Source organism: Macrobrachium nipponense, chromosome 34 (assembly GCF_015104395.2).
Source record: "Macrobrachium nipponense isolate FS-2020 chromosome 34, ASM1510439v2, whole genome shotgun sequence".
NCBI lineage: Eukaryota > Metazoa > Arthropoda > Malacostraca > Decapoda > Palaemonidae > Macrobrachium > Macrobrachium nipponense.
In genome coordinates, this window is record NC_061095.1 from 44,947,785 (window position 1) to 44,961,712 (window position 13,928).

The 13,928-nt window shown below is 35.8% G+C and overlaps 2 protein-coding genes across 2 annotated transcripts; one reads left to right on the plus strand and one right to left on the minus strand.

The window, feature by feature from the left end:
* The first annotated feature begins 6,085 nt into the window (after positions 1–6,085).
* On the plus strand, positions 6,086–8,302 carry LOC135208087 (uncharacterized). Its single transcript, XM_064240235.1, has 4 exons — positions 6,086–6,098; positions 7,185–7,378; positions 7,473–7,739; positions 7,958–8,302. Exons 1-4 carry the CDS (start codon positions 6,086–6,088, stop codon positions 8,300–8,302), a joined length of 819 nt encoding a protein of 272 aa, XP_064096305.1.
* Positions 8,303–8,402: 100 nt separating this feature from the next.
* LOC135207700 (uncharacterized) lies at positions 8,403–12,736 on the minus strand. Its single transcript, XM_064239531.1, has 4 exons — positions 12,601–12,736; positions 9,912–10,055; positions 9,270–9,469; positions 8,403–8,669 (listed from the first exon to the last, which is right to left on the minus strand). Exons 2-4 carry the CDS (start codon positions 10,053–10,055, stop codon positions 8,534–8,536), a joined length of 480 nt encoding a protein of 159 aa, XP_064095601.1. The 5' UTR covers positions 12,601–12,736; the 3' UTR covers positions 8,403–8,533.
* Between the last annotated feature and the right edge of the window lie 1,192 nt (positions 12,737–13,928).

The following is a 13,928-nucleotide window of genomic DNA, read 5'->3' on the forward strand; positions in this document are numbered from 1 at the left end:
TTCTATCTGTTTTCCATGTCCTGAATTATCATGTAGCGTTCTCTTATCCTTTCTACTATAAGTTTTAAGGATTGTAGTCTTTCCTAGTAGTCAAGGTCCTTAACTTCTTCTATTCTCGCTGTAAAGGACCTGTTTGTACACTCTCTATTTTTTGCAATATCCTTTTGATAGTGTGGGTACCATATCATATTGCAATATTCAGAGGATTACGAACATATGTTTTATACAAAAGCATAATCATGTATTCAGCTTTTCTTTTTCTTGTTTTGAAGTGCCGTAACAACATTCCCATTTTTGCTTTACATTTTACCAACAGAATTGCTATTTGATCATTGCATAACATGTTCCTATCATCATCACCAAGGTCTTTAACTGCTTCCTATTTGTGATTTCCTCATTAATTAGGACCCCTATATGCATATAGCTTTCCTTCTCTGTCTCCATAATTTATTGATTCAAATTTATCAGAGTTAAATACCATCCTATTTACCTCTGCCCAATCATATACTTTTGCTAATTGGTCTCCTTTGTAGAGCGTTCCTATCTTCATCACATGTAATTTCTCTCTTATTCTTGTGTCATCAGCGAAACTACTCACTACCGAATCCTTAACATTACTGTTTATGTCTTCAATCATAATAACAAACAGTATTGCAGCTAACACCGTACCTTGTGGCACTGGATATTACCTTGGCTTCATCCGATTTCTCATCGTTTGCAATAACTATCTGTTTTCTGTTTGTGTAAAAATTCTTTTAACCATCTTCCTACTTTATCCACGATATTATGTTTCTAATTTTCTTCGCTAATATATTATGGTCTACCTTGTCAAAAGCTTTTGCAAAGTCTAGATAAACCACATCTGTTTCATTCCGCTTTTCATATTTTTGAATATGTTCTCACGGTGGACTAACAGTTGGGTTTGCGTACTTTTCCGGTATGAAACCATGTTTGTCCTATATTAAACAAGTTATTTTTTATTAAATGTTTCATAATATTTTTCTTCATTACCCTTTCATACACTTTCATAATATGTGATGTTAGACTAACAGGCCTATAATTACTTGCCTCTAGTCTTGATCCACTTTTGAAAGTAGGGGTGATATATGCTAATTTGTGCTCATCATAAATCTTGCCTGTATCTACACTTTGTCTTAATAATATTGCAAGTGGCTTTGCAATAGAATGAACTACTTTCTTTAACAAAATAGCAGGAACTCCATCAGGCCCTGCGGCAGCTCCATTTTTAATTTCGTTAATTGCCTGCACAATATCAGCTTCATTAATTTCTATGTCAGCTAAATATTCACTATTTTCGTCCGTCTTATTCATTTCTTCATATATCATTATCTTCATTATCTATTCTAGGGGTGAATTCTCTCTTATATCGTTCTGCCAGTATGTTGCAAATTTCATTTTTTTCATTCTTTAATCTCCCTTCAATTCTTAGAGGGCCTATTTCTATTCTTCTTTTATTCATCCTTTTCGCGTATGAGTATAATAGTTTGGGGTTTTTCTTGATATTTATTAGGGTTTTTCTTCCAAGTCCCGTTTTTCATTTTCTTTTGATTGTATAATCTTTTGTTCTGCATTTTCTATCTTACTTTTTGGTTCTATAACTTTCCATGCATTTTTTTCTTTTTCTTTTTGCAAGACCTTTTTTCCACTTTCTGATTTTCTGGAACAAGATCCTTCTGTCTCTTGGTATGCATGACTGATGTTTACTTTTCTTCTTCGGTATATATTTATCCACTTTTTTCTCTAATATTTTATATATATCTCCGTATTACCCTTATGTCATCACTTACGAAAATGTTATCCCAATCTTTGTTTAATTCTTCATTTATTTCTGACCATTTATATTTTTACTGTAGAAGTTGTATTTTCCATATCCTTCCACTTTTTCATTTCTTTCTTGCTTATCTCTGTTTTCACTTGCTTTGGAATGGACTGTTTAATTCTATGACATTATGGTCTGAAATACTCGCATTATAAACTATTATTTCTTTAACATAATTCATCTCGTTCACAAATACTAGATCTAAAGTATTTTCCTTTCTTGTTGGCAGGTGATTTATTTGTTGAATGTTGTATTCTAGTAGCATATCTAATAGCTTTTCGAATTGCCTCTTATCTTCTGCACTACTATTACTCTCTTTTTTATATGTACAAGTACAACCACAATCTCCTATTCGTTCTTTCCAGTCTACGATAGGAAAGTTGAAGTCTCCAGATAGGAGAATAGTCCAGTCCTTCTGATTTCTACATATATCATCCAATTTTTCTATTATTAAGTCAAACTCTTTAGTATTAGGAGGTCTATATATTACTATGTTCATTAATTTTTCAGATACAAATTCTACCGCTATTAGTTCACATTCTGAGTTACTATATTTCTCATATATTTTTCCTTGTTTTTTGTCTTTCTCATATATTGCGGTTCCCCCTTGATTCCTATTTTTTCTATCTGATCTATAAGTTTGGAACCCTTTTATTTGATCATCATTCACCCACGTCTCTTGGGAATACCAGGTTTTCCTTACTATCATTCAATTATCTATTTTCTTTATTTTCCCTTTTTTCCAAAAAATTTGGGTTTTTAGTTCTTTCTAAGTACTTCTATTTTTCTTTTTGAGTTACTCGTAACTAAACCCTGCGCATTCATCACTATGATGGTTTGCGTATTTCTCCTTCATTTAATATTGGTAGTAATAAGGATTTTCCCCCTTTTCCATGTCTCTCTCTGTTCTGGTATGTTGTTCTTTTTTCATTTCCAGAAATTCCTGACATTAAAAAATCCAACTTTTCCATAATATTTGATCTTCCTTCATCATAATTATTCATTTTGTCTGAATCTGCAATTTTCTCCGTTTCTGCAATATCCTCTTGCATAGTAAATAAAGTTATTATCTCTTGAGTAGAATTTTGGAGCTGATGCTTTGAATTTTTTGCTGACATCTCTGCATATCTCGTTGATGGCTTGCTTTTTTCTTTTACCTGATATTCTTTATTCCTCTCTTTATTTCTTTCTTTCTTATCTTGGATTTTATTACTTGATTGATTATTTATTTGATTATGATTCATGGCTACAGGGTGCATATTTGCATTTTTTGTCGAACTACATCCTTTTCCTTCTTTTAGGTTTCTGCATATTTTTGGATGCAGATCTCTGCAATCATCCTCATAGCCATCTAGGTATGCACATTTACCATATATTTATAGTTGTGACATACCTTAGGATGTTTGTAGTAACATCTTTCTCCAAATCTGCAATCCCCTCTTTTCAAAAGGTTGCAGACTTTGTCTTTTTTGTCTATTTTTTCCTCTTTCCCGTCAGTGTGTAGATCTGGGTAGAGCCTCTTCGGGATTATCTTTTGTGTTGTCATATCGTAATTTATTTCTTCGTAAGTATGCTGCTTTATTGCCTCATATGTAGTATCAATGAGTATCTCTGCATCCATACTTTTATCTTGTTCTTTGTTTTCCTTATTTTTTTCTGTCATTTCAGTTTTGTTTACTTCTCTTCCGTTTTCCTCTTCTTCTTCTTCTTCTTCCTCTTCCTCTTCTTCTTCGTCCTCAACTATTTGTACATTCAATCTTGATTTAATAACATTGTCTATCCATGATAGACATGTTGAGCAAAATATTCTTGTATCTTTTCTCATATCTTGCATTACCTCAGCACATTGTGGATGGGTTGGAATGTTGCATGCAGCACATTTTCTGATTAGGTTTTGTGGATTAACTATGCTATACCACACCTTACACAGTTTGCATGCTTTTGGCATTCTTTTTCCTAATGCATCAATTAGGATATTCACAAGGTTCACCTTATTCATTTTCTTTGTCGGAATATGTTGGTTTATGTATATTTTCTTTATGAGTCTCTTGACCACTTGGATTTTATTTGGTACTTCTTCAATTATTTTCAATATGTTTTCAGTTGATTTGTTCCAGTTTGAAGGATTATATCCTTCTAATATATCTATGAATGCTTTTGTATCTTTTTGGTTAGGACTGTTGCTGATCTCATAGATGAGAAATGCCAGTTCCCTTCCTGCTACCTCATCGTATTGCGAATCTGTCAAGCAATCTAAATTTCGCTATTTCTTTCCGCAGTTGGAACTTACTGCCATCTTGTTCTGATTTACAGTATTTCACTTGATAAACTAACTTAGAAGACACTTTATCCTACTATTTTCACACTAATCTTATCACCAATAGTTTACGAACACTTCTAGATATTTCTCAAATTCTAGACGTATGTTAAACTTGTGATATCTGTTGATTAATCTGACTTCGCGCGGGACGTCTCACCAAGCAAGATGGCTACTACTGAGAGAGAGAGAGAGAGAGAGAGAGAGAGAGAGAGAGAGAGAGAGAGAGAGAGAGAGAGAGAGAGAGAATTTAAAGTCCTAAATCACAACCACCCTGCTGCTTCAGACTTAGCCAGTAACCATAGCTGCTTATCATATTGAAATCATCAGTACTACAGATATTGATATTTTGTTTGTCATCCTTTCGCTTTTGAAAAAGTTGGATTGCAGTTGCTAGCCTTTCCGTATTACCATGGCAATAAGAGATTACGCAGTGGGGACTTAGTTTACTCATGTAATTAGATATGATAGCACTTGGTGTGTTCTTACGACTTACGTTCCACATAATTGCTTTCTAATGGTCAGATTATGGTAATATTAAAATGAAATTAAGATGGATAAATATTGCTATTTTCACAAATTACTTACGGCCAGTTAGTATTTTTTTTTTCTTCTTTTTTTGTATGGTGTTTTTACGTTGCATGGAACCAGTGGTTAATCAGCAATGGGACAAACGGCTTTTAGTGACTTCCGAACCACGTCCAGAGTGAACATCTATCACCAGAAATACACATATCTCACTCCTCAATGGAATGCTCGAGAATCGAACCCGCGCTCACAGAGGTGGCACGCCTACACCATGCCAACCACGCCATTGAGACGCTTAATGTATATTATAAGCTCTTCGAAATACTCTTAGTCTGTTTGCCTCTACCCATATGCCTTAATTTTGGGAAATTTAAATATTTTTGGAAAATTTTAGAGTAATTTTAAAACAACTAACTAAATAAAAGATACGCTTGGAAACAAAAGTTACTATATTTCATTATATAATTTATATACTTATTTAAATAACATCAGGTAAAAAAATTTCCCATAGAATACCATTAGTCAAGGCGAGGGCCGCGGTGTCCACGCGCGTGCGCGATTGTGTAATCGTTTGTTTTGTTTGTATGGAGTTTTTACGTTGCATGAAAACAGTGGTTATTCAGCAACGGGACCAACGGCTACACGTGCCTTCAGAACCACATAGAGTGAACTTCTCACGAGAAATACACATCCCTAACTCCACAATGGAATGCCCGAAAATCAAACTCGCGGCCACCGAGGTGGCAGGCCAAGGCCATACCGATCACGTCACCGAGACGCTGCATGTATAAAGGCCTGTCCACACGATCGGGCCTGATCGGCGGACTTCCCCTCTAACGGGCACACTTGACGGGCAAACCGTCAAATAGCCCGATGGGTCTTGTAGCAAAATCACCATGGTGGTGCCCGATGGCTTGAGCTTCGACCCTGGCAGACGTACGTTAACCACACACATTTCTTTTACTGAGCCATTCTTTGCACCATATTCTCTTCTTTTTTATCACACACTAAGCAATTATCATGCTACACTATCATCTTCTTTGCGGTAGGCACCATGTTTATCGTACCGTACTGAACACACTACTGGCATCGTCGGGCACGCCCACCTCTCCATCGCCTCACCCGTGTGGACAACATTCACGGATAAGTCCGCCAGAATTTGCCCGTCAACCCTAGAGCACGCCGATCAGGCCCGGTCGTGTGGACAGGCCTTAAGTGGCTAGGTAAAAGATTTATAGTTCCAATAAATGCATTACTTAAGCCAGGGAAGGACTTGGTAATGAATATCTAGGAGACCCTATCAGGCTATAAACTCGATGGTTTGGATTTTGAGTATGAAGCCTTACTCAAATATAACTACCTTGAGATGCACAACATTTTCCCATGCATACTGCGTTCAGATGGGGCCCGGAGGTGGGGCAGCTTTAAAAACTTTAACTGAAACTTACCAAAGTTTTTTCATTAATAGCCCCGTCCGCAAGACCGAACAATCTGTAGACAAAAGCGAGAAATTTGTCCGTTGCCAGACGTTCCACTCTTGTTGGCCGTTGACATGGTGAAATCTATAAGTCAACGGTAAAATCTATATGGAGCTCTTTAAATTACAGTCTTTATAATGTAGTCCAGCTGTTGGAAGAAAAAAATGCTAATGCTCAGATATAGATAGATGTAAGTTTTAACCCTACGTAATCCAACACCATTCTATCTATACGGGAAAAAAAAAAAATGTTTTGCATTTAATAATTGCGACAAGTAGTCTTTTCTTTATCCCTAATGCTGAAAGAACACCTGATTAAGACAAAGTAGTACAGATTCAGATATTAAAACTTTAAATTCCTAAAGCAGGCAAGTAGTATTAAAAAAAGTGCCTCTTGGTTCATAATGGTTTACAGTTCACAATGCTTAAGAATATGGTCAATTTTGTTTACGCATTAAAGTCTATTTAGGTATTTTAAAACTATTTAGAAGCATTCAACCTCTTGTTTAAGTATTGAATGGCATGATATTCAGCGGCCACAAGCGTACAGTTTATTCTGTAAGGCAGTGGTTATTCAACCGGTCTGCCTATTACTTCTACAGAGGGCCATCATCCTAATGAAATACTTAGGGCCATCATCCTCCTAATGAAATACTTAGTGCAATGCATTAAGGATTGAAATTCTCAACCACAGTATTTAAGCCCTCAAGCTGGATAACTAATTATAAACATTGTCCTAGTCGGTAATTACGTTACTGTCTCTAGGAAATGTGAAGTTTTAGTTAATAATGGATGGCTTCCATGTCAGTAATAAGTCAAACTAGAAGATCAATGACAGATTTGACTAGCAACTACAAAACTTAAGATTATATAGATACCATCTTCCCGTCTGAAGATTTTCGTTTAAGTTTCATACCGTGGACTTACTGGTCCAACTAGTTTACTATCTGCAGGTATATTTTCCCATATCCTCAAATGCTCTAGAAGACATTTACGTTTAAACAGTCTCCAACACCCTCTAGGGTCTCCAACACCACCACCACCACCCACACCCTCTAGGGTCTCCAACACCACACCACCCCCCCACCCCACACCCTTAGGGGTCTCCCAACACCACCACACCACCCACAACCCTTTAGGGGTCTCCCAACACCACCACACCCCACCCACACCTCTAGGGTCTCAAAACACACCACCACCACCACCACCCTCTAGGGTCTCCAACACCACCACCACCACCCACACCCTCTGGTCTCAAACACCACCACCCAACCCCTCTAGGGTCTCAACCCACCACCCACACCCTCTAGGGTCTCTCACCACCACCACCACCACCACCTCTAGGGTTCCAAACACCAACACCACCACCACACCACACCACCCTCCTCAGGGTCTCCAACACTACCACCACTAGGGTCTCCAACAAACACCACACCACCACCACCCACCACCCTCTAGGGTCTCCAAAACCAACCAACCAACCACCACCCTGTGGGTCTCCAAACACCACCAACCACCACCACCACCACCACCACGGTAGGGGTCTCCAAACACCACCACCACCACCCCCCTCTAGGGTCTCCAACACCACCACCAACACCCTCTAGGGTCTCCAACACCACCACCAACACCCTCTAGGGTCTCCAACACCACCACCAACACCCTCTAGGGCTCCCAAACAACACCACCACACCCTCTACCCTCCCAAACAGCCACCAACCAACACCCTCTAGGGTCTCCAACACCACCACCAACACCCTCTAGGGTCTCCAACACCACCACCAACACCCTCTAGGGTCTCCAACACCACCACCAACACCCTCTAGGTCTCTACAACACCACACCAACACCTAAAATTAGGGTCTCCAACCACAACCACAACACCCTCGGGCCCTCTAGGGTCTCCCAACACCACACCACCACACTTAGGGTCTCCAACCAACCACAGCAACCAAACCCTCTAGGGTCTCCAACACCACCACCAACACCTCTAGGGTCTCCCAACCCCACCACCAACCAACCCATCAGGGTCTCAACCACCCACCAACACCCTCTAGGGTCTCCAACACCAATATTACAAAATATCCTTACAAAGCACTTTAGCTGCTCTGAAATTCATAAGTTGGCATTTTACATTTAGTCTAATACAAGTTAAGAGGCAAAACTGCATCATGCTGCGCTATGTATCCATAGCTCTATTTGGAATATACTTTCATCTACGAAAAAAAAAAGATTTAAGATCCAAAACTTAATTTTATTTATATTACCCATACAGCCATTTGAGCTTTAAGAAGCTAGTGAAGATATAAATACTAACTTTATTTACAAGAGCTTACATTGCTTCACACATTAAATTTATGCACCAGCTATCTTAAAATGGGCACCTGCATCTGATGAAGGACCCCCTTCTTGTAAGAATAGGAAGTCTACTGGGGTTGCCACAGCAGTACCTGTAGCCACGGTAGTTTATGTAGAGTGGTCCTCGACAAATGTAGTTTATGCCATACCTGTACATTTTAGAAACTCATATTAGTCTAAGGTTTAAGAGAATTATTCTTAGGTTTTAAGAGAATTATCTAAAGAGAACAGCTTAAACTATAATTAGTATACTTTAGGTTAACTAAAGTTAAAGAAATTTAGTTTATTCAACTAATTAAAAGAATTAAGTTACTGAGGTTCCACTTACAACCTAATTTTTTGCAGTTTCAAAAGAAATTTATTAAAGTGAAAATACGCAGTGGAATTAAGTTTGAAGTTAAATTCAGATTTAAAATTCGTTAAATGAAAAGTTAGGTAGAATTAAAGTGGAATATATGACACTATATTCAATTTGAGTGAATGTCAAATTAGTATTTATGGGAGGTTAAAAAATAAGAATTTTCTAAATTGTGAAGCAGTTTTTTTTTTTTTTTTTTTTTTTTTTTTTTTTAGCAAGAGTTCACAGCAAACTTGAAAAATATGATTGCTACTGGAATTCTTACACAAGATTACATTAACTTCATTTAAACTAGTTAAAACACTTCCAATTTAACTAGATCAAACATTTAAGACTTCTGATCATCAGTTAAGGTTAAATTTTTAAAATTAGAACAAGGATCTCTGCTCACCTTGTCCTAAAGCACCTGGCATAACCGAATAAAGACGGTTGGTCCAGTTTCATATCAGCCAGGGTGCTGCCGAAGTGTTCAGGCATATCACTGTAAACGTTGATAAGAGAGTGGCACAATTCATCTGAAAGTATCATTGGGTCATTGGCATCGTGCAAGGTTTCCTCTGTGCTGCTGTCATCAGCAGTCACGTTAAAGTCCTGGAAAATAAAGTAAATACAAAATTAGATACTCAATAGCAGTTCACAAAGTTTTAGTACAATCTTCAGTTAACCTTTACAGTAACAAATTTCAATACATTCTTCAGTTAACATTAACAAACTATTTAAAAATTGAAGGATATAACCTAGTTTTAATACAATCTTCAGTTATCCTTTACTGTAACAAACTAAACTATTTTTACAACTAAAGGTCAAAATGCAACCAATGAAGGTTTACAGTAATACAATCTTCAGTTATCCTTTACTGTAACAAACTAAACTATTTTTACAACTAAAGGTCAAAATGCAACCAAGAAGGTTTACAGTGTACAAACTATAAAGATTTTTACAATTAAGGACAAAACCCTGCAACTAACAGTTTCCAGTGTACAACCTCAATATGGCACTAGAGCCCCAGTAAGCATTTTCGTTCAGAACTTACATAAATCAACTCTCCAACAACTTTCCACTCTCCATCATCGTCGTCATTGGGTTCAAGAAAATCGTGGCCAGTCTTCGTTCCCTGATCAGGCATTCCCATCACAAAGCCAAGGATGAATGAAAACACTAAAACCTTAACAATCATCTGTGGATAAAGAAATCTTAAATTTACAGGACTGTAGTTATGCATCCTATTTGAATCTACAGGACTCTGTAGATATAGATCCTATTTGAATCTTCCCCCAGCCCAACAAATGCTTAAGTAGACATTGAAAATCTCCTTCGCACAATTTTAGAGGGAGAATTTATTCATTTACCCTAACATCTTCGCGCAACCTGAGCAAAACCAAAGAATTTCGTAGTAATGAAGAGAATTTAATTTTAAAAATGAAACTCATTCCATCTACCACAAATAAACATTTTCGTATATTTCAACTAATAAGCAAACCCTAGTTTTAGATAGTGGACACGTTGGCATGGAACTCGCCAAGTTTCAGACATTCTATAAAGCTTTAGTTTATTAGAAGCTCTTCCATATTAGGAAGACAAGCCGAAATTGTTGGCAAGACAAGGCTTAAAATTGTTATTGCATGAGAAGTAGTTTGATTACCTATTTGACTTTGTAGTGTTCTGCTAGCTAACAAGACCTAAAAAATATATATTTGACCCAAGACTACTTCAGTCTACCTCAATTATTAAACCATAAGAAGGCTCTCACTTCTACCTCAATTATTAAACCATAAGATAAAGGCTCACTTAAAATACAAAACTTAGTGAAAAAAAGTTTATAGTACGTACCGAGAAAGAACTAACTGTTCTAGGTGAAATTTCATTGCCAGAGAGAGAGAGAGAGAGAGAGAGAGAGAGAGAGAGAGAGAGAGAGAGAGAGAGAGAGAGAGAGAGAGAGAGAGAGCATCACTTTAGAATTTAATTTTGAAGAATACTAGGATTTACAGTCGCTATAAGGTATTATAACTGACTTAGAGTTTAAGAGTAAGAAAATTATTCTAAGTTAGTACTAGGATATATCGTTAAGCTTTCTGCTAATCAAAAAACTTTCTAGTCCAAATTAAATTAAAACTGACCAATAAGTGTCCTCCCTGTCCAAGAGAAGCTGCGATCTAGTTTGGTCTACATTAAGACTATTCTCAAGTGGAGTATTCTCAATTAAAAGATTCATATTTATAACTAGTATTTCATATATAAGTTTACTAGGCAGAATATTTAAGAATATCATTCACTGGGAGAAGTAACTATACTATTTCCACGATCAAATTCGGGTATGATATTAACTACAGTTTCAAAATTCATACTAAAATGTTAACTGTATGATTGCTAAACATTAAACTTATGCTAATTATGAAAGATTAAATAGTATTTATTTAGTCTTTCGAAACTTAATTATCCTAAAATTTATTCAGAAACTTATTTTTTTCCTAAAGTTTTAAACAATCCACATCTCAAAAGATCGATGTTCACGGACTTCAGTCACAATACAGTGATACCTTACCCTGAATTACTAATTTAGTGTAGTTTAAACCGATCCATAAAAGTTCAGGCATAGTAAAAAATTACACTAAAATAACTGCAATATGAGTAAACCTCCAATGCGCAGCATTTAGTTACACTTAATAGTCCAATCGTGCGAGGATTAAAAGACTTCTGGAAATGAGAAGTTAGACAGTGAGGCCCATTTACTGCATATTGTAGCTGCTGTTCAGCAAATTTTGCTGCTATCGGCAGGATATGGTGATCAAGGATCAAGGTAGCCTACAGATAATAGATTGACGCTAAGGAGTCTGCAGTCTTTTAACATACGACCAAGACAGGAAGTTCCCACGGGAAATTTTTCTGTCAAGTGTATATAACAAGCCAGCCTAACAAATAAGATTACCCCAACTGTTTGAATCACAATAAGATTATGGATTTAAATTTCCAGATTTAAAATTTCCTAAACAAGATGGGCACAACTTTCTTAGAAACACTACACTAGGCAGATAAATTTTCCTTAATTTACAGAACAAGCTAGGAAGATTATAGACACTTGTGTCACTGAAAATACTAATTAAAGTAACCTTTGTTCTTATAAAAAAAAAAACAATTAAAGTCACTGAAGATAATAGGCATAAGTGAAATTTTTTTAAAGAGTTATTTCACGTAAGCTACAAACTAATCTTAAGTCCTAAATACTTAGGAAAATGAAACTGCTCTTAAAAGAAATTTAACTCGCGTATCACTTGAAATATTAAATCACGCATCACAAGCCACAAAAATCTTTGAAATAAATCAGAAACTTACGAAAATCACAGAACTTCAAACAATTCTCAGCTAACTAAACTAAACATTAAGTTGTTTAATATAGTTACAAAATAGTTACAAAATTGAAGTTTTGCTACCATTCAGAATACTTAATACCTACAAGAAAATTCTCAAAACAAAATTAAAGCTATGCTGTACCTATGAACCACATTAGAGGAAAACAAGTGAACCCATCCAAAGTTTAACATTTTTCCAGAATAAGACTTATTCTGGAAATTCATCTGGAACTTGCTTTGAAGAAGATATAAAAGTTAACAGTAACCAAATAACTTAGAAATTAGATACAAATATCCATCACTACGTTACTAACTTTCATCACCCAAACCAACAAGCAAGAACAAACCTTATCCACCAACATAACTAAGTATTACCTTCCGTTTCTCCTTGTACAGAAATATTCACAACAAATCACACGATGATTCTTCACCAGACGTACACTCGTTATCGCCAAACCACTGCCAGAGACAACTTCTTACCCAAAGACCTTAACTTCGTCACCTGAGTGACTCAAGCGTACCACTGAAATAAGGATTCCAAAAAGCAATTGTTTACTTATCCCTGACTCGTGCTGCCATCTATGAATCGCTCGCGACAGTTGGAATTAAATAGGCCGCAAACTGCCCGATATACGACCACTGAAATTGTGCCACTGTTTTGAATATATATATGTATATATATTTATATAAAATAAAAAATAAAAAAATACCTATTCAGACACCAAAGCATCTGAATAGGTTATTTTTTATCTACCTGAATTTGGGATGAAACTACATTGTCATCTTTAATATTAATTATATCACGTGTGTAACACAATCAATCAATACACACACACACATACACACACACACGCACACCACACACACACACACACACACACACACACATATATATATAAATATATATATATATATATATAATATATATATTATAATATATAGGTATATATATATATAACATATATATATATATATAATATATATATATATATATTATATATATATATATATATATATATATATATTATATATATATATATATATATATATAATTTATATGCATATATATATATATATATATATATATATATATATATATATAACATATTATTATATATAATTTATATATATATATATATATATATATATATATATATATCAACATCCCTGATTATAATCACAATCCCCTTTACATTTTTACATTCACAAACATTAAGCTATAAATATCGTTTAATATCCAATTGGCTCTTCCTCGTGAATAACCCCAAAGGGGAATCCTAATTCATAAATTACGAAAGCATCCAGATCGAGGGTGATTGTAAGGTCAGAATCGATATGAACTTATAGCGTCTCTGTTTGGGGCTGATTGGATAGCGTCACTGACTGTCCTGATTTCGTCCCCGCCCCTTCACCTGGACGGTGGTTCGATCCCATGGGGGGACGAAAATTGTTATCAACTTCTTAAAAATTCCCCTTCGGTACATATATGAAAATATATCATTTGGGAGGTAAAGTGAATTTAGATATTAAAGGACATTTGTAGCTTGAATTGATATATAAATGGATCACGGTTCGATTGTGATAATTATTCATAACAAAAGGCTACGTTCTGTCAACGCTCGATTAATTGCCAACATGGTAGACGGGGTTTCATATCGATTCTAATTACGAAAGCATCCAGATCGAGGGTGATTTGTAAGGTC

Coding starts and splice junctions, on each gene's coding strand:
- LOC135208087 (XM_064240235.1), top strand. Junction 7,379..7,472: donor CACCACCACCACCCTCTAGG/GTCTCCAACACC, acceptor CACACCCTCTAG/GGTCTCTCACCACCACCACC. Junction 7,740..7,957: donor CACCACCACCCCCCTCTAGG/GTCTCCAACACC, acceptor AACACCCTCTAG/GGTCTCCAACACCACCACCA.
- LOC135207700 (XM_064239531.1), bottom strand. CDS start 10,055: ATGATTGTTAAGGTTTTAGTGTTTTCATTCATCCTTGGCTTTGTGATG. Junction 9,470..9,911: donor TTGTTGGAGAGTTGATTTAT/GTAAGTTCTGAA, acceptor TTTATTTTCCAG/GACTTTAACGTGACTGCTGA. Junction 8,670..9,269: donor GCCAGGTGCTTTAGGACAAG/GTGAGCAGAGAT, acceptor TAAAATGTACAG/GTATGGCATAAACTACATTT.